Source organism: Procambarus clarkii, chromosome 1 (genome assembly GCF_040958095.1).
Source record: "Procambarus clarkii isolate CNS0578487 chromosome 1, FALCON_Pclarkii_2.0, whole genome shotgun sequence".
Classification (NCBI taxonomy): Eukaryota; Metazoa; Arthropoda; class Malacostraca; order Decapoda; family Cambaridae; genus Procambarus; species Procambarus clarkii.
Window position 1 is genome coordinate 21,147,765 of NC_091150.1, and position 21,732 is coordinate 21,169,496.

The 21,732-nt window shown below is 44.3% G+C and overlaps 1 protein-coding gene and 1 long non-coding RNA gene across 2 annotated transcripts in view; one reads left to right on the forward strand and one right to left on the reverse strand.

Annotated features, from left to right (window-relative positions):
* LOC123751856 (lateral signaling target protein 2 homolog) overlaps positions 1-21,732 on the forward strand; it is a gene marked incomplete at its 5' end in the record, with an annotated part of 134,174 nt that overhangs the window by 95,609 nt on the left and 16,833 nt on the right. Inside the window, 2 exon segments of the mRNA XM_069315835.1 lie at positions 10,802-11,199; positions 11,620-11,724. Of these exon segments, the coding sequence (XP_069171936.1) occupies positions 10,802-11,199; positions 11,620-11,724 (503 nt within the window).
* On the reverse strand, positions 374-21,500 carry LOC123751957 (uncharacterized). Its single transcript, XR_006772156.2, has 3 exons — positions 21,221-21,500; positions 14,615-14,644; positions 374-508 (listed from the first exon to the last, which is right to left on the reverse strand). It is a non-coding gene; the product is annotated as an uncharacterized lncRNA (long non-coding RNA).

Below are 21,732 nucleotides of genomic sequence, written 5' to 3' on the forward strand. Positions count from 1 at the left end.
AGCATACCTGGAGAGGTCTTCTACTTCCCGAGCCCGGGAATGTGTGCCGCTGCTCCGGCATCAGTGAGCTTTCTGGAGAACGTCTACAAGTGGTCTGCTATATGCAAATGGCCAGTATTGCAAACTGTGGGACAAAATTTATTTTAATTCTATTTTAATTTTAATTTATTTATAGATTTAAATGAACTGGTCAAGAGAGTGGACTGTATAATTTTGTATCTCCACACAAATATATCCCACATATTTGGAGGGTTTAAAATAGTGAATTAGGCTAGAACAAATTCTGTTTTAATCACTGAATTTATTATTAGATTATTTTATCTAATTATAATTGATTTGTTTAACTTACTCTATCCTAGGATTAGTCATAGATAAACAGCTTAGCTGTTGTGGTGCTAGAATTGTTGTAATGGAGATGGTTGTGGACACGATGTGGACACCTTCAGTCAGTGGCGTCTCTTCTCAGTTATCACCATATGTTGCATCTTCTCATGCACTGAGCCTCAGTCTGCCAACAAGTTAATACATAATTCCAGTCAAAGATTATGTTGAGTAAATTGTATTAATTAATTTACACAATTTCTCATAAGGATATGGCTTACCTATTGTGGGCTGCTGTCCATACCTCTTAACCATGATCTGCTCCACAAGAATTGAATAGCCAATCTATCTAATGGTAAATGAGCAGTCTCCGTGGTGTAGTGGTAAGACACTCGCCTGGCGTTCCGCGAGCGCTATGTCATGGGTTCGTATCCTGGCCGGGGAGGATTTACTGGGCGCAATTCCTTAACTGTAGCCTCTGTTTAACGCAACAGTAAAATGTGTACTTGGATGAAAAAACGATTCTTCGCGGCAGGGGATCGTATTCCAGGGACCGTAGGATTAAGGACTTGCCCGAAACGCTACGCGTACTAGTGGCTGTACAAGAATGTAACAACTCTTGTATATATCTCAAAAAAAAAAAAAAAAAAAAAAAAAAAAGATACTTCCTTATAGTTGGTGAGGTCGCTATGAAGTAAACTTGACAATATCTCATGATTTTGGGAGAACTCTTAGAAATATCACAGCGTGTGTCTCACTCGACAAGTACAATGGCAGGGAGGAGCATTCCTAGTAGCATAATTATTTACTCAATTCCAGAAAGGAGAAGATATTAAATTAGGTCTATTTAGGATCTTATTAGTTCTAAATTATAATTAAGATTTATGCATTAACTAGCACAAGTAGCCGGTCGGCCGAGCGGACAGCACACTGGACTTGTGATCCTGTGGTCCCGGGTTCAATTCCGGGGCGCCGGCGAGAAACAATGGGCAGAGTTTCTTTCACCCTATGCCCCTGTTACCTAGCAGTAAAATAGGTACCTGGGTGTTAGTCAGCTGTCACGGGCTGCTTCCTGGGGGTGTGTAACAAAGAGGAGGCCTGGTCAAGGACCGATCCGCGTGGACGCTAAGCTCTGAAATAATCTCAAGATAACCTCAAGATAGTCTACAAGCAATAATAATTTGATAACAAATGTAAATTTATTCAGTCAGGCATTAACATTCTGCTGATGTATTATGCCACAGGGAAATTTTCTACAAGAATAAACAAAGAATTACCTGTAACTCTTTAACTTAAGGTATAATTTAATCCTTAAAGGGTGCTTGTCTTAATAGTCTTCAACACTGCCAGGGGCAAGAAATAACAAAAAAAAAAAAAATTCAAGTTATAAAAGTGTTCATTTGTATTCCCTGACCATGGGGGAAAACAAAAATCGTAGGTGACCTATTTTGGCAGCAATAGGGCGAGGAAGTCTGGCAAAATTGAGGCGTTGACAGAGTAAGCATCGGAGGCGGTCTGCTTCTACTGTAGAAGCTCGCTAATCCAGACTATATGGGAAAGACCCCTTGCCAAATTAGCACGTTTTCTCGATTAACGTACTTTTTCACTGCAGAAGTCCTAAAGTGAACATTTCCAACAATTTTTATTCCATAAACAACATAATTTTAATTACCACATATAATTATAAAATATTTCAACCAGAAATCTCAACTTGTTGTAGTTCGTCGTCTTGATTGATGCCACACATCTTGAAGTGAAGAATTCTTGACAATTTACATAACCTACTCTAACACAACACTAAAATTAACACTTAAAATTACTAATTACTGTACAGTTCATGAGGCAAGGTCAGTTTTGACTGCCAGCTGCTGAAGCCTCACTGGTTGAAGGCTCTTGGCTTGCCTGTGAGGCCTCACTGGTTGAAGGTGCTTGGACTGCCTGTGAGGCCTCTCTGGTTGAAGGTGCTTGGACTGCCTGTGAGGCCTCTCTGGTTGAAGGTGCTTGGACTGCCTGTGAGGTCTCACTGGTTGAAGGTGCTTGGACTGCCTGTGGGGTCTCACTGGTTGAAGGTGCTTGGACTGCCTGTGAGGCCTCACTGGTTGAAGGTGCTTGGACTGCCTGTGAGGCCTCACTGGTTGATGGCCCTTGGACTGCCTGTGAGGCCTCTGGTTGAAGGTGCTTGGACTGCCTGTGAGGCCTCACTGGTTGAAGGCTCTTGGATTGCCTGTGAGGCCTCACTGGTTGAAGGTGCTTGGACTGCCTGTGAGGCCTCACTGGTTGAAGGTGCTTGGACTGCCTGTGAGGCCTCACTGGTTGAAGGCTCTTGGATTGCCTGTGAGGCCTCACTGGTTGAAGGCTCTTGGATTGCCTGTGAGGCCTCACTGGTTGAAGGCTCTTGGATTGCCTGTGAGGCCTTGTTGCAAACCTGCTTGCAGTATTCCCTATTTCTGGACCGCAAATTGTCACGCCAGCTGTGCGATGCTGAGCAAACCATTTGTACACAGCCTCATCCAACTGTACATGCTTTGAAGGCTTCAAATGTCTTCTACAATACCCTCTGCTAGTGGTATTGTACCCACCTTCACTCTTCACCCCCCACCTATTGTACCTACTACCCACCTTCACTCTCACTGGTTGAAATGTATTTTAGGTATTGCTTTTTTTTGTTTCCTTAAATCAGAAACACTACTAGTGCCTATATTAAAGTACTTGGTAACACTTGAAGTCGACCGGCCACTCTCACAAAGTTGTATAACATGTAACTTGTCTTTAATTGTTAGGGTAACCTTCTTCCTCTTAACACCTCCAGAACGATTGATGCTGCTACCAGACATAGTCTTGGCCAAAAATGTTCAAAGCTACTATGAAAACTAAAAAGTTATTTAACCCTTAAATTGCGCATCGCATCATATAATGCTTTTGAGTACCGCGCACGATTTGAAAGGCCCGCGGGGTGTAGGGGGTCCCCATACGCTACCCAGGGGATATAGTAAATGGCCGCCGTTTTGAAAAAAACTCCATCTCGCGCTACTATCGCGTGGGAGGCCTCAGTTACCCAGCAGCCACCATGTCGAGCTCACGGCCGAACGCTTCCTGGGCATGCCCCACGCAATCACTCACCCAAGAGCAAATAACCAGTGAATTATTTTCCGATGGTGACAAAAGTGACTTTGATGACTCTGATATAGATAAAGACTACACGCAATTGACCGATGAAGATAGCACGGACAGTGAAAATGAGATACAGCCGCCTCCCATGGCGAGGCCTATACGCTCACCCATGCCACCTCGCCCAGTGTCTACCCCAATTCACCCTCGACCACACAGTTCCTGTGCTTATTTAGAGTCTGAGGATATTTTTGGTGACGAGTCAGAGGAAGGTGACTCTTTTTCTGGTTTTAGTGAAGTGGAATCAGAACATAGTGTTACCGAGCCTGGTGCCAGTACCAGTGGTGTTACCGGGCGAGATTTTGTAGCATCAGCAGCGTCTCGCCCAGCCAAGGGTCACCGCATGGAACAACATGAGGCACCAAGAGCCTCATGTTCAAATGCTTCTACCTCACTTGCACGTAGCGGCCATACTGTGCGTAGACGGGCTTCAGCTCCTGGTCCACAAGGTGCATCGCTTCCTCGCCGTAGTGCCCCTGTTGCGTCCCCTGCGCCTCGCAGGATACCAGGTGTACTAGTGTGGAGTGATGGTGCTGGTTTTATTCCCTGAATTCCTCCCTTTGACAATAAAGACGTTGGGATTACAGAGCTTTTTCCCTGATAATGGAGAGGATATGAGTGAATGTGATTATTTTACAGCATTCTATGATGAGCCGCTCATGGATATATTGTACACCAAACGAACCTTCATGCGGCTCATCTCATTAGAAGAGAGATAACAGAATTTTAACGATTGCAACGTTGGAAAACCACCACTGTAGGTGAAATGTATGTGTTTCTAGCGATATGTATGTTGATGAAACAATGTGTCAAACACGCTCTTAACAGATTACTGGAGCAAAGATCTGACTATTCCAACACCTTTCTTCGGGAAATATATGTCCCGAGACAGATTTCAGATTCTCCTCAGGTGTATGTGCATTTTGCAAGTATTGAGGACCGGACAGAGGATGATAGACTTTGGCGAGTGAGGCACTATATGAATGAAGTGATTGGAAAATTCAGAGATTTTTACGTACCAACACAGAAGCTGGTGATTGACGAATCCCTTGTACTTTTCAAAGGACGTGTTTCATTCAAACAGCATATGCCCTCCAAACGAAACAGATTTGGATTGAAATACTTTGTACTGTGTGACTGTGAAACAGGATACGTGTTACACATGATTCTGTATTCAGCTAGCGATGTAGACATTCCCGGTAACGACGAACATGGTTTCTCGGGTAGTGTGGTGAAGTCACTGATGGCACCATGGATGAACAAGGGCCACATCCTATACACAGATAATTACTATACAAGTCCATTGCTAGCTAGGTTCTTGATTGAAAATAGAACCGGGTTGGTTGGCACAGTAAAGGCACGAAGAAGGGAAATGCCATTGTTTGGCGGTGGACTTGCAGTTGGTGAGTGCCAGGTACGGAAATGTGATCAAATACTCTCGGTACAGTGGAAAGACAAGAGAGAAGTGAACGTGCTGACAACCGTTCATGAGGGTACAATGTTGAACAGTGGCAAGGTGCACCGTGTAACGAGAGAACCAGTATATAAGCCAGATTGTGTTCTTGACTACAATCTCAACATGCATTTGATTGATAAGGCTGACATGATGGTTGGCACTATCGAGTGTGTGCGGAAAACATTGAAGTGGACGAAAAAAGTGTTTTTCCATCTTGTTGACATGAGCATGTTGAACTGCAATAATTTATATCTGGTGAAAACTGGACGTAAACCTATTTTCCGTTCATTTGCTTTTACACTTGCAACACAGTTATTAGCAAAGTTTGGTCAAGAAGTCCCTGGCATACGAAGACCAATCATGAACCCAGTGTTGCAGCATGATGCAACACCCAGGCTCGCTCACATAGATGCCTTTCAGCAACACAGACTAAAGAATTTGCCAGCAGGTGGAAAGCGTGCAATAGGCCAACGTGCATGCCTAGTATGTAAAACAACAAAACGAAGAGAGCAAAAACGTAAAATGGTGCAAACATGGTGTGAAGGGTGTGGAGTTGCATTGTGTGCTGTCGACTGCTTCAACGACTACCACACACTCCAAGACTTCTAAATGTCCAATAATAGTACAAAAACCTGTACATAGTGCGTGCCAGTGTGTACATATAAAATAATGAACATTGTGATTACATAATATAATGCCGTAATGGAAAACGTTTGTGTGCGCATGTGTATACTCGATGTATGCAACATATATTGACAATAACTGTGAAGTAACATTATGTGCAACACAATTAGTGACTAATATTGCAAAGAATACACGCTTAGACACTGTAAATAATGACGCGAAAATAAATTCGTGACAACTCTGGCTGCTTGAAGACCGCACGCCACGCCTCCGGGACACACCGTGCATGAGCGAACATGCAAAGTGTGACATCATCATCCATCTTGTTGGCTCAATTACATCGCCGGTAAGTACAATTGATTTTTTTTATTTTTTTTTCCAGTGATCAGGGAACACGACTTAACAGGTTAGGAAGAAAAATATATTTATTTATTTTTTGTATGCGCCTGTGGGTGTCAAATGGTATATAGCCATGCGCCATTTAAGGGTTAAAAAAAAAATATTTCACTAATGACGTGGCACTGTGGTATAACACGAGGGACAGGAGCACATGGGCTGTTTGGCTTAACCAGGACTGGATGGATCCACTTGGGGCAGGCAGGCACGTTACATAAGCTGCCAGGCAGAAAAAAATCCCAATATTTTTGCAGCAAACTTCAGCCCGTGCAAATTGTTTTTTAGGAAACTTGTTTATTTGTTATTATACAGTATTATATAATACTGTATTTCTTTTATTTTTGACTGTTATGACTTGTTCTAAAATTATTGGTAATTACTGTATTGTATAGGCCCCTCCGCATGCTCTTTATCTTCCCAGGCAGTCCCTCCCAACGCTCCCCTCTCTCCCGACACCACTCACCCACCCCACCCCCTCCTACACCACGTGCATTGAGCCACAGCCATGTTGGATTAATACGGTACGGCCTGATGCCTGCCTTTCTGATCCGGAATAATAATCCGCTTGTCCGGCTTACTGTCCGGGCAACATCGGTAGCAAGTTAACCAGCTCAGATTTCAACACACTAACAGTATATGTTGATCTGGCCAAATATCCGCTAGTCCGGCTTCTATGGACATTTTGGCCGCATAGGGAGATACCTTTATCCGGTCGCAATTTTTGCCGGATTAGGGCATTTTCTGGATTGGCGGGTTCCGGATTAAGGTTTACTACAGTATTTCTGTAGTAATACTATCGTACTATAGATACTCTAAAGGACCAGAGTAATAGTCCTTTCAGAGTAGTCCTTTAGAGTAATAATACTGTAGTAATACTACAGTAATAATGTAGTAATACTGTAGTTATACTGTAGAGCTTGTACAGTATTTCAATGTTTTTGATTGATTTTTTCTCAGTTTTTGCTGCTGGGAGCCACTTCGGCTCCCTGGAGCTATCCGGGCTGATATGAATGTATTAGACCCTGGCATCAGCCAAAGTGAATAGAGTTCTTAGGCCTACCGGGGACCACGAGCCAGAACCGGGCCCCCCCATCCGAGAAGCACAAGAAGCAATGGCCTATAGAAACCCCATGTGGTTGCAAGCATTCTTTGTCTGCCTTCAACTGGGTCAAGCTCCCAGGAAGGTAGATGCCCCAAAACATACCCTACCTTACCTTGGAGTTTTTCCGAGGCTTAGTGTCCCCTCGGCCCAGTCGTCGACCAGGCCTCCTCATTGCTGAACTGGTCAACCAGGCTGTTTGACGCGGCTGCTCGCAGCCAAACGTATGAATCACAGCCTGGTTGATCAGGTATCATTTGAAGGTGCTTATCCAGTTCTCTCTTTAACACTGTGAGTGGTCGGCCAGTTATGCCCCATATGTGTAGTGGAAGTGTGTTGAACAGTCTCGGGCTTCTGATGTTGATAGGGTTAAAGTTGATAGAGAGAACTCTATCTGGTTAAAATATTGCTAGTGAAAGCCAAACTGTTGGACAGAACTCCCCCAAACAAGCAAACAAGCGTGGCATTACACCCGTCACCTCGTCACTGTCTGCTCAGTTCTGCTCTCCCCCCGATAGGAAGGGGAGCCCCAGACCCCCACGCCGGCTATCCACACCTTCAGTTCTGAGGCTGGATCACAAAACAGACGAAAAATACTGTCTGGAGGGAGGGTTGCAGGGAAGCCTCCGAGTCTTACCCAGAAAAGGCATTTCATTACATTCAACGCTGATTTCTTAAGTATGACTAGGTGGGGAAATTTGCCACACAAGCAGAGGTGGTCGGAGAATAGTAGAATGTTGGTAGTGGGGGTTGACTAGGAAGGGAACAACCTAACTACTGTCTTCAAAGTTGTCACAGTTGTTCATATTTTCCTTTGTCTGTTTTGTTGAGCGCAACCTGTCTCGTGGCTTATTGTCTTCGGTTGGGTGATCCAGACCCCCCCACTCCTTGCACCAGGGTATTGTCTGAGGTAGGGTGATCCAGACCCCCCCCCTCTCCTTGCACCAGGGTATTGTCTGAGGTAGGGTGATCCAGACCCCCCCCCCCCTCCTTGCACCAGGGTATTGTCTGAGGTAGGGTGATCCAGACCCCCCCCCCTCTCCTTGCACCAGGGTATTGTCTGAGGTAGGGTGATCCAGACCCCCCCCCCTCTCCTTGCACCAGGGTATTGTCTGAGGTAGGGTGATCCAGATGCCCCCCCCCTCCTTGCACCAGGGTATTGTCTCAGGTAGGGTGATCCAGACCCCCCCCCCCCCACTCCTTGCACCAGGGTATTGTCTGAGGTAGGGTGATCCAGACTCCCCCCCCCCTCCTTGCACCAGGGTATTGTCTCGGGTAGGGTGATCCAGACTCCCCCCCCCCCACTCCTTGCACCAGGGTATTGTCTCAGGTAGGGTGATCCAGACTCCCCCCCCCCCCCCCCCCCACTCCTTGCACCAGGGTATTGTCTCGGGTAGGGTGATCCAGACTCCCCCCCCCCCCACTCCTTGCACCAGGGTATTGTCTGAGGTAGGGTGATCCAGACCCCCCCCCCCACTCCTTGCACCAGGGTATTGTCTCGGGTAGGGTGATCCAGACCCCCCCCCCACTCCTTGCACCAGGGTATTGTCTGAGGTAGGGTGATCCAGACTCCCCCCCCCCCCCCCACTCCTTGCACCAGGGTATTGTCTCAGGTAGGGTGATCCAGACTCCCCCCCCCCACTCCTTGCACCAGGGTATTGTCTGAGGTAGGGTGATCCAGACTCCCCCCCCCCCACTCCTTGCACCAGGGTATTGTCTCGGGTAGGGTGATCCAGACCCCCCCCCCACTCCTTGCACCAGGGTATTGTCTCAGGTAGGGTGATCCAGACCCCCCCCCCCACTCCTTGCACCAGGGTATTGTCTCAGGTAGGGTGATCCAGACCCCCCCCCACTCCTTGCACCAGGGTATTGTCTCGGGTAGGGTGATCCAGACCCCCCCCCCCCCCACTCCTTGCACCAGGGTATTGTCTCAGGTAGGGTGATCCAGACCCCCCCCCCCCCCCACTCCTTGCACCAGGGTATTGTCTCGGGTAGGGTGATCCAGACCCCCCCCCCCCCACTCCTTGCACCAGGGTATTGTCTCAGGTAGGGTGATCCAGACCCCACCCCCTCCTTGCACCAGGGTATTGTCTGAGGTAGGCTTTCTTGGCTCGCACGGCCTGGTGTAACCCCGTGTAGTTCTCCCAGGTATACTTAGAGAGGGTACACCTGGAGAGGGTATTCCTGGAGAGGGTACACCCAGAGAGGGTATTCCTGTAGAGGGTACACCCAGAGGGGTACACCCAGATGGGGTACACCCAGAGAGGGTACACCCAGAGAGGGTATTCCTGTAGAGGGTACACCTGGAGAGGGTACACCTGGAGAGGGTATTCCTGGAGAGGGTACACCCAGAGAGGGTATTCCTGTAGAGGGTACACCCAGAGGGGTACACCCAGATGGGGTACACCCAGATGGGGTACACCCAGAGAGGGTACACCCAGAGAGGGTATTCCTGTAGAGGGTACACCTGGAGAGGGTACACCTGGAGAGGGTACACCTGGAGAGGGTACACCTGGAGAGGGTACACCCAGAGGGGGTACACCCAGAGGGGGTACACCCAGAGGGGGTACACCCAGAGGGGGTACACCCAGAGGGGGTACACCCAGAGAGGGTACACCCAGAGACGGTATTCCTGTAGAGGGTATACCTGGAGAGGGTATACCTGGAGAGGGTACACCTGGAGAGGGTACACCTGGAGAGGGTACACCCAGAGGGGGTACACCCAGAGGGGGTACACCCAGAGGGGGTACACCCAGAGGGGGTACACCCAGAGGGGGTACACCCAGAGGGGGTACACCCAGAGGGGGTACACCCGGAGAGGGTACACCCGGAGAGGGTACACCCGGAGAGGGTACACCCGGAGAGGGTACACCCGGAGAGGGTACACCCGGAGAGGGTACACCCGGAGAGGGTACACCCGGAGAGGGTACACCCAGAGAGGGTACACCTGGAGAGGGTACACCCAGAGAAGGTATTCCTGTAGAGGATACACCCAGAGAGGGTATACCTGCCAGGAGTTAGCTGCGGGGAGCCACCAAGGGACTCGTTACATTAAAGGGTGGAGTTTTTCATCATCTAAGTATTGTAGATTTAATATAATAAACCTAACCTTTACAGAACACCTTGATTTTACCTAACCTTAATATAATGTCTTTGGTAATACCTTTTGAGGCACTTTCCTGCCTATTCTTCCTGGCCACATTAAGAGTCATTGATGCCAAACATGAAGTCTGCAAATGTCTGTCATTGTATATAGATGGATTCTTGGGATAAGTCTCGGTAAGAGCCTAACATCACTGATCATTGTACCAATTACAGGACAACACACTTTCAGTTTAGCATAAAGAAACACAAGGCTTCCTGCTTAAGATTGATCTTTTGCTTTGGCTCTTTGTATCCACAATGTTGGCATTAGTGGGCCAACTGGAGTAGTTTCCTTACTGGATCATGAAAGTAACTTGTAAATGTCGTCAATACAGCTCCAGTTCAACATCTGGGTTGAGAGAGAAGGGGTCTGAAGTTTAGAGCGTAACCCCCCTCTTACTCTGTGTAAATGTGTTTGTTTTGCATGGCCTTGTCTCAGACAGCATCTCTGGGGCAAAATGACTCGTATAGTATAGAGTACTCTATACTGTACCAAATATTACTGAGTATATAATATCAAATGTCACAAATTTCTTAGGAGATTAACTACTGAAGAACATTCATTTGAATTATTTTTTTTCTATAACTTGCAGATTCTGAACGTCTGAGTGTTGAGAGTGCTGAGGATGCCCTTGTGGTAATAGGGAGCCCAGAACATCATTGCAACTCACCTGTATTGAGCACAGAGGACCAGCCCATTGGAGATTCCCCTCATTCATCCCCACAATCCTCTCCTCCATCATCTCCATCAGCAGTTTTATCTTTACTATCTCCTTTTGCCTCACTTGCTGCACCCCTAACATCTACTTCATCTGTAGTGTTAACTCCACAAGTGATGCAGCCATCTTACACACCTGCCACTGACATCCCCTTATCTCCTACGAGCTCGCTTCTGACCTCGTCGTCTCCACCCGCGTGTCCTCCGTCTGTACAAGTCCCGGCGGCAATCTTCAACGACCATGCTCTTATGCAGTTCTCTGAAGTAACTCAGGTGTGGGATTTAAGATATTGATTTTGTTCGGTGGTGTTTGCACCAAAATCTTACCATTCGATCAACTTTGTCTTTTGATGCCAATCAACACACTCTTGATTTCTAGGTCATAGATAAATGTTTTCTTGCTTGCCAGCACCAGGTCTAATATGTTACCCCTAGTGGGCTTACAGTATCTACAAACTGTCAGAAAGTAGTCATCAACCATCAATGCCAACATTTTTGCTACTGGATTTTCTATTCCTGAGATCGAGTCAATTATTCCATAGTTGAAATCCCTAACAATGCACACATTACTGTTTCTAGAAGCACTTACCATTTCTACCCAGATGGGTGTACCTTCATAGATACCTACAAATTTTACACATTGCTAATTTCTTTTATTCAAAATTATATAATTACCATATTATTTCTTTACAGGCATCTATACCTCCGAACGTTGAGCTACTTCCTCCCCCACAAATGCAGTATGCCGAGTCCTTTGGGGTTATCCCTGAACCCTTCACTCGGTCTCCACAGGAACAGGTACATAAAATATCAGCAAGTATTTTACATAAGTGGGTACAAGAGAAGATGTCTAATGACTCTTGCTTACCTACCTATCAATAACTACAGAAAGTTAGATCGGGCTTTTTAAGCTCCTCTCCCTCCTATCCATTTATACCTGATGTGCAAATTACCTCTCGACAATTTCTTCATTTTTTAAGTTGTGGATGGAATTGGTTTCAACAACCTCTTCCTTCAATGCATTCCGATTTACCATGTCGTAGCTCAGTCGATTAAGGCAGCGTGTGGGATGCTCTTGGACGCAGGTTCGAATCCTCATCACGGCCCTTGTGGATTTGTTCATTCCGATTGTTCTAATCATCCCTTACAGAGAACAAGAGCTTCCATTGATGTTCTCTTGTCTTACTTATTTATAATTTAAATAGGCCTCCTTTATCCACTTTGTCTATTCCCTCAAGATCTTGTATATAGTTGTCATATTTCCTGTTTCTTCTCTCCTGTAAGGTTGTGAGGGGGGGGGAGTTCTTTTAACTTGTCCTCATAGCTGATGCCTCTTAGTTCTGGTACTACTCTATTTGCGAACCTCTCAACTTTCTCAAGTTTCTATTGATTCTTCACAAGGTGCGAGGTCCATGCTGGAGCTGCACACTCAAGTAATGGTCTCACATGGGCGAAGTGTATGCCTCTTTTAATCTATATTTATAAATGCAGATGATGAGGCACAATAACGTGGCTGAAGATATGATGACTAAACCACACATCAGAAGACGGAGAAACAATGTTTCGGTCCGTCCTGGACTGTTATCAGGCCGTATGTGCTTGATAATGGTCGATTACCACATACAGCTTGATAATGGTCCAGGACGGACCGAAATGTCGTAGTTTCTCCATTTTCTGATGTGTGGTTTAATCATCATAATGTATGAATCTAAGCAAGGAGGCTTTTATGCCTCCTTGTGTAGATTCTTAAATGACATTCTTACATTTGCTAATTCTTACATTTGCTAATTTCTCGTGTGCTGCTGATGTTATCCTATTCTGTTCACATGAGCTTCTGGTGTTAATGTTGGGATCATGTCTACTCCCAGGTCCTATAGTTTCCTTTAATTTAATTCATTTAAATGTTTCCCCCTCCCGTGGAGGGGGAAACTACGCAGACGGCTGCGCGGCGACGTGTAACGTCATACTCATTTGCTCGTTTCTGTTTGGGGACTTCTATCCACTTGTTCGGCTTTTTTGTAGCAATTTTCACCAGAATCGGGGTTTTGGAACGCTTACCTTTCTGGGTGCCTAACCCAGTCGATGGCAGACATTGAATGCTTTCAACAACACGGGGTTTCTGTAGACCATTGCTCCTCGTGCCTCTGTGAGGGGGGCCAGGTTCTGGCTCGTGGTCCCTGGTAGGCCCACAGAACTTCATACACACGACTGATGCCAAAGTCTGACATTAGCATATCAACCTGGATAGTTCCGGGGAGCCTCCGGGTCTCACCCAGAAAATGGCGTTTCATTACATTCAACGCTGGTTTTTTCCAAGAATTTTGCATGGAATGCATCTTAATGACACTGGTTCATAGTTCAGTGCTTCATGTCTGTCCCCTTTTCCTTTTTCCAGATTTCCCTTAGCTGTCCCATCTCTAACGTAATGTTGAACACTATAATTAATGGCTAACGCACGACCCCAGCAGCTTCTGTCAGTAACTATGGTGATATCTGGTCGGGTCCTTCTGCTTTTGTTCCATCCACTTCCTCCAGGTGACTTTTGACCTCCTCTACATTAATGTCAATTGTGCCTAGTGTTGTTCTGATTGTTGTCACCCCTACTTGAACAACAATCTCCTTCTAGTTTGTCGACTTCATGGAACCTGCTGTTAAGTTCTTCACACATTTATTTGTCATTCTCCATGAGTGTTCCTCTCTATCCCCATTTTCTGATCACATGGTCTCGTACCATTGTTTTACTCCATATGTGGCTGTGCAACAGCTTGAGTTGGCTCTTTGCTTTTGCCTCTGTGCCATTCTCAAGCTCCTGTTCTGCTGCCCTTCTGACATTTGTGTACTCGTTCCTGGCCATATTTAGTGCCTCCCTATTGCCTTATCCATGTCCTCTATACTTTGCCATGCCTTTTTGTCTTCTACTTTTCCTCTTTACAGTGTGGAACCATGGGTGTACTGTTCGCCTTTCACCCACTTTCCTCCCGAGAAGAATGAACTGTTCCGTTACTTATTTGCATTTCTAACGTTATGCGTTCCATCATCTCATTTGTTGACTTCCCTTCCATTTCAGTTTTCCATTGAACCTCCTGCAGATATTCTCTAACCTTCCTGTAGTCCCCCTCTTCTGTATTCTCTTTTGCTCCTTGTCCTCTTTCCAATTCTGTCAGTTGTAGAGTGCAATGAAACACAATAATGCAGTGGTCACTGGTTACTAGTGTTACCTTATATTTTAAGTTCTCTACATCGTGTTAGAAGTGTTAGAGCTTTCCCTTCATATAGCTTATGGTAAGGTATACCCTACTAGTTTTCCTGGAACACAACCTACCAATCGATTTACAGCTAATCCGTCTGAGCTTGTCTTTTTCTTTGTTAAAATATAAAAATAATAATGTGTGTGTGATAATACCCACATAAAATGGAGGAAATAAGGACTTTTTAGTTTTTCTTTCACAGATGTGGCCATTCATTTATAGAGTGCTAACCATTATTTTCTTCTGTCGGTCATGGAGAGAGTTAGAGACCTGTTGTACATATAGTGCAGTGGGTTATTGAGTGTTCAAAGTTCATTTTGACCTGACCACCTCTACTTGCAATGTCACCAGTTTGCAATATGACTGGACAATTCAGAGGTTATCCAAGGAGCAGTGTGTTTAGAGCAGCAAAGCTCTAGAGCACAGCTCAATCATCTCACCTGTTTTGAGGTGTGTTGTAGGTGACCCACCTGCAACAGAGATGTTCAAATTAACACTTTCACGCATCCGAGCAGACCGTCGTTGTCACCAATATTATTAAGCACAACGCACGCGTGCCCCTCTCGGGAGTCATGAGAAAAAATATTTGTATAAAATCCATTTATTATCCGATCAACTTGGGAATAGTTTACAAATGTTTGCCATGAAATTTATGTTTTCTCTAATAGCCGAACAGCTTATTAAAGAAAACGTCGTGGCAGTGAATCATCGTGGTAAAACAATTGTATTATTGACACGACGAGTATAATCGACGTAGTTTTTATATATGTTGCCGATCGAACGCATCCTTATGTGACCTTTAATACTTATGTTCTTATAGAACATTCTATTGCGAGCATATTGGTACAAAAATGAAATACATACATCGACAAATAAGTCAGAACAGTGAATTGAATATACACTTTTCAAAGCGAGTTTCGCCAATATGCCGCCGCGGGTAACACTTCGGCCACTTCCCACACTGTTTTGGGTGGGCTACGACATTGAATCTATATTTATATGCATATGTCCGTGTAGAGAATTTTATTGCGATTCCAATGATACCACAGTTAGCGATGAAGGACAACTGTAGGCTTCGCAACCATTAAGAGAGTAGAAGCATTTTGTTGCTGTTTGGCGCTCTCTGCGAGTGATCTGAATAGTTTTTTATTTGTTGTTGATAGTCCTTATGCTTTAGCGGCATTTTATAGGTATGTTCTTATAGACAATTTAATTGCGAACACAGTGATACCAAATTTAAATACGTGCGCCTTCAATTATTGTCAGGACAGTCAAAAGAGTGTACACTTTTTCGGTCTTACCGCGTAGGCGCGCGAACCGCCGAAAGCGCATAGGGTATGATATTTTTTTGAACGCCGAGAGCGCGAAAGTGTTAATTAACCCTTAACATGCTCGGGGTCTAATATCCTGCTATCCACACAGGCGCATGTCATTTTGAAAAAAAAAAAAATTTTTTTTTTTTGCTAATCTGTTAAGTTCTGTTCACTGATCACGGGAAAAATAAAAAAAAAATTCTATTGTACTTACTTTTGTTGCAATAGAGCCGAGAAGCTCTGCGATGACGTCACAATCTGCATGTTCGCTCATGCAGTACACGCCCGGGAGATGTTGCGCGCGGTCCTCAAACAGCCAGAGTTGCCACAAATATATTTTCGCGCTATTTATTTACAATGTCTAAGCGCATTTTATCTAATTTTTTTTCACTAATTGTGTTTCAAATACTGTTTGAACATATTTTGTATCAATAATTGTTGCATATTTGAGTATACACAGGCGCGCACAAATGTTTTCAATTACGGCAATATAATATGTCATTACAGTCTATTATATTATATGTTCTGCTTATATGTTTACATATTTACACACTCGCACACGCTATACACACTTTGAAGCACACTTAGAAGATTTCTAGACTGTGGTAGTCATTGAAGCAGTCGACAGCACATAATGGGATACCACACGTTTCACACCATGTTTGCACAAGCTTCCGTTTCTTGTCTCTACGTGTCGTTGTTTTACACACCAAGCAATCACGTTGGGCTATTGCACGCTTCACACCAGGTGGCAAATACTTAAGTTTGTGTGCTAGGAAGCCTTCAGTGTGAGCGAGGCGTGGAGTACCAGCATGCTGCAACAGTGGGTTTATGATGGGCCGCTGAATACCTGGGACATCTTTTGCAAACTTTCCTAATAACTGTATTGCAGCATCAAATACAAAGTCACGGAAAGTGGGCTTACGTCCAGTTCTCACAAGGTACATGTTGAAACAGTTCAGCATGCTCATGTCCACAAGATGGAAGAACACTTTTTTCGTCCACCTACATGTCTTCCGCACACACTCTGCAGTGCCAATCATCATGTCTGATTTATCAATCAACCGCATGTTGATATTATAGTCTAAAACACAGTCTGGCTTATATAGTGGTGCGTTTGTTTTATGGCTCACTTTCCCACTGTTCACCATTGTTCCATCATGAATTGTTGTCAACAAGTTCACCTCTCTTTTGTCTTTCCACCGAACTGACAGAATGTTATCACTTTTCCTTCTCTGACACTCACCAACTGCAATGTCGTTGTCAAACACAGGCATTTCCCTTCGTTGTGGCTTTACTGTACCAACCAATCCGGTTCTATTTTCTAGCAAGAACCGAGCTAGCAAGGGACTTGTATAGTAATTATCTGTGTATAAAATGTGTCCCTTGTTCATCCACGGAGCCATGATGGTCTTCACTACACTCCCCGAGAATCCATGTTCGTCGTTACCGGGAATGTCTACATCACTAGCCGAGTACAGAATCATGTGTAACACGTATCCTGTCTCACAATCACAAAGAACAAAAAATTTCAGGCCAAATCGGTTTCGTTTTGAGGGAATGTACTGTTTGAATGGAACACGTCCCTTGAAAAGTATGAGAGATTCATCAACCACCAGCTTCTGTGCTGGTACGTAAAAATCTCTGAATTTTCCAATAACATCGTTCATGTAGTGCCTCACTCGCCACAGTCTATCATCAGGTGTTCGGTCCTGAACACTTCCAAAATGTAGACACCTGAGGAGTATCTGAAACCTGTCTCGTGACATATATTTCCCGAATAAAGGTGTTGGTATTGTCTTGTCCTTGCTCCAATAGTCATTTATTGCATGTTTGTGACAGTGCTTCATCAACAAACAGAGTGCCAAAAACACATACATTTCCGCCACTGTGGTATTTTTCCAACGCTGCAGTCGTGAAAATTCTGTGATTTCCCTCTCAATCAGGTAAGCAGCATGCAGGTTCGTTTGGTGTACAATGTATTCCATGAGTGGTTCATCATAGAATGCTGTAAAATATTCCATCTCAGCCATGTCCTCACCTTGATTAGGGAAAAGGTTTGTAATCCCTACATCTTTATCGTCAAAGTGAGGAATATTAGGAATAAAGTCGTCACCATCACTCCACTCAAGTACACCAGGCGTCCTGCGAGATGCAGAGGAAAGACGGCGAGGAAGCGATGCATACCGGCGACCAGGAGCTGAATACCGTCTGCGAGAAGCACGGCGGCTACGTGCACGTGAGGTGGGTGCACGTGAACACAAGGGTCTTGGTCCCTCATGTGGTGCCATGCGGTGGTGCTTGGCTGGGCGAGATGCTGCTGACGCGACAATTTCTCGCCCAGTTACACCACTGGTACCAGCCACAGGCTCAATAAAACTTTGATCTGAGTCACTAAACCCAGAAAAGGAGTCACCTCCCTCTGACTCGTCACCCTCAAACAGAAAATATCCACAGGAACTGTGAGGTCGTGGTAGAATTGGGGTAGAAAATGTGCGAGGAGGCATGGGAGAGCGTATAGGCCTCGCCATGGCATGGCGGTCATTCTCACTTTCACTGCTGCTGCTACTATCTCTCGACAACTGTGTATAATCCTCATCGTTGTCTGAATCGTCAAACACACTTTCTTCACCTTCAGAGAATAATTCGTGGGCTATTTGCTCTGGGGTGAGGGACTGAGTGATGCGTGCTCGTGAGGCGTTTGACCGTGCGCTCGCCATGGTGACTCTCGCTAAACTGAGGCCTCCCATGCCATCGGAGCGTGAGCTGGATTTTTTTTCAAAATGGCCGCTGTTTACTAGAGCCCCTGGGCAGCGTATGGGACCCCCAGCTACACCGCGGGCCATTCAAATCGTGCGCGGTACCCATACACTTCATATGAAGTGAAGCGCAGTTGACTGGTAAAACGATTTACACTTCATATGAAGTGATGCGCACTTTAAGGGTTAACTGGATCAGATATTGGTGGTGTCTGCTGTGAACCCTTCTCCTTCAGCTGTTATTCATCAGGAAACCATATTTGTACAGTGGAACCTCGAATAGCGACTTTAATCCGTTCCGGCGCCGTGGTCGTCACGTGAAACTGACGTCATTCAAAACGAAGTTCCCGATTGAAGAGAATGTAAATAGAAATAATTCGTTCTACCACCGAAAAACATCAATATGATATTCGATGTTTTAAATAATGGAGCAGCCTACTTTGCATACACTGAACAAACCTTTATGACATTTCTCTTTCTTCAGATTTGTTCATTTTTTTTTTCATTTTTTGTATAGCAAAAGGTTTGTTCGATGTTTGTCAGGTAGGCTGCTCCATGTTTCTTATAAAAAGATGAAGAATTTTGAAAAACAGAACAAATGTCAAAAAGGTTCATTCGGTGTTCGGCAGGTAGGCTGCTCCATGTTTCTTAAATAAAAGAAACAAAAAATAAAAAAGTTGAAACAATTTGAAAAACGGACAAACGCCATAAAGGTTCATTCAGTGTTTGTCGAGTAGGCTGCTCCATTATGACAATCTTTGTGTGTTTCAAGTGTGTTTCATTTGTTTTGTATTTTTAATTTATTTCTCAATAATGGACCAGCCTACCCAACAAACACTGAACGAATCTTTATGGCATTTGTCCATTTTTCAAATTGTTTCAACCTTTTTTTTTTTTTTTAAAGAAACATGGAGCAGCCTACCTGCCGAAAACCGAATGAACTTTTTTGACATTTGTTCTTTCTTTAAAAAAATTAATTTCATTTCTCTATAAAAAACTCAATGCTTTGCAACATCCCCGCATCAATAGCATCTTTAAATAAAGAAAAATAATTTATTTGCATCGTCGGAGGCGTCCGAGAATGTGCGAGAAGCAGCCCCCGACCCCACCAAGTGGTGTTGACGTTATTCAAACAAGTGGACGCCTAACAAGATGAATTGTCAGCAATCGGGGCGTTCGTTACCCAAAATGGTCGCAATTTGAGGCAGTCGTCACTCAAGGTTCTACTGTACTGTACTGGCATCTACATCCAGGAATTCTGATGCGAGCCGAGACTCTAGCTCCCAGTCTGTGGCACAGTAGAGGTTGTAAGAGGTTGTTCTGGAAACTGGAAAATATTGGAGGGGTGACAGGTAAGCTTCTAACATGGATGAAAAATTTCCTAACTGATAGAAAAATGAGGGCAGTAATCAGAGGCAATGTATCGGATTGGAGGAATGTCACAAGTGGAGTACCACAGGTTTCAGTTCTTGCACCAGTAATGTTCATTGTCTACATAAATGGTCTACCATATGGAAAACAGAATTATATGAACATGTTTGCTGATGATGCTAAGATAATAGAGAAGATAAGAAACATAGATGATTGTCATGCCCTTCAAGAAGACCTGGACAAAATAAGTATGTGGAGCACTACTTGGCAAATGGAATTTAATGTAAAATTGCCATGTTATGGAATGTGGAATAGGAGAATATAGACCCCCACACAACCTATAAATTATGTGAGAAATCTTTAAAAAAATTCCGATAAAGAAAGAGATCTAGGAGTGGTTCTAGATAGAAAACTATCACCTGAGGACCACATAAAGAATATTGTGTGTGGAGCCTATGCACGCTTTCTAAATTCAGAATTGCTTTTAAATTCATGGATGGCAAAATACCAAAGTAATTGTTCACGACTTTAATTAGGCCAAAGCTAGGATATGCAGCGGTTGTGTGATACCCATATCTCAAGAAGCACATCAACAAACTGTAAAACGTGCAAAGACATGCTACTAAGTGGCTCCCAGAGCTGAAGGGCAAGAGCTACGAGGAGAGGTTAGAGGCATTAAATATGCCAAAACCAGAAGACAAGAAAAAGAGGCGATATGATCACTACATACAAAATAGTAACAGGAATTGATAAAATTGATAGGGAAGATTTCCTGAGACCTGGAACTTTAAGAACAAGAGGTCATAGATTTCAACTAACTAAACAAAGATGCCGAAGAAACATAAGAAAATTCACTTTCGCAAATAGAGTGGTAGACGGTTGGAACAAGTTAGGTGAGAAGGTGGTGGAGGCCAAAACCGTCAGTAGTTTCAAAGCGTTATATGACAGAGTGCTTGGAAGACGGGACACCACGAGCGTGTAGCCCTCATCCTGTAACTACACTTAGGTAATCAATAAATTCACATAGGATAGAAATGATAGTGTTAGCAAGGGGCTTGTATAATGTCAGTATAAAGAATGTGCCCCTTGTTCAGCAGAGGTTCCTTGAGTGTCTTCACCATACTGTCTGAACAATCATGAGGATAATGACTGGGTATGTCTACGTCGGTGCAGGAATATAATTTCATATCTATCACCATTCCAGTTCCACAATCACAGAGCACAAATTATTTAAGTCCAAACATGTGCAATTTCGATGGGATGTAGTGCTTGAAAGCAAGACATCACCTTGAAAAGCACAAGCAATTTGTTGATCTCTACTTTGTCTTTTGATGCCAATCAACAAACCATGGGTGAAAATATTCATTTTCATTTATATTTTCACTAATATATGGGAATATGTCATTAACAGCTACATCTGTATCATCAAATGTAGGTATTTCTGGTAGAAAAGTCTCACAATCTTCCTACACGAGTACAACTCTGATATGGTAATGATAAAAAACTGTTGGCTGGGAGATGACACACTCCTACATGGTATGGGGGCAACCATGACCAGTTGAAGTTGAGGCGACTTTTACTCATTTTCCCCAGGGCTACTCACATGCCATCATTTTGCAAGGCGACCTCCCAATGCTGCAAACCTCTGTCTATTAACACAATGACAGCTGCTACCACTCAGTTCATATATGCTACCGGTATCCAGACCAATGTCACTGAACCCAGAAAAAGTCGTCTTCCACATATTCATGGTGTAAAGGAACAGGAGATGGAACAGCTGGCGATACGGGTCACTCTGGGAGTGGTGTTGACTTAGGACACGGCAGCGGTGTAATCCTCACACTGTGTCCACTTCATCTATATTACTCGTATCCGATCGTTGTTAGATAATTATCAGGTCTTAAGTTGTCCATATCACTATCCAGGTTCTGTTAGGACCTTGATAAAGACAAGATAAGATAAACCAAACATCCTGATAAGCAGGCATTTTTACCCAGAAAGTCCAAAAATTAACATTACAAATTTTTTGGTACCACAGCCAACATAATTAGTATTTCCACTCGCACACTATTACAGTATTGAACTTACAGTATTGAAAGAATTTAGTGACAACTT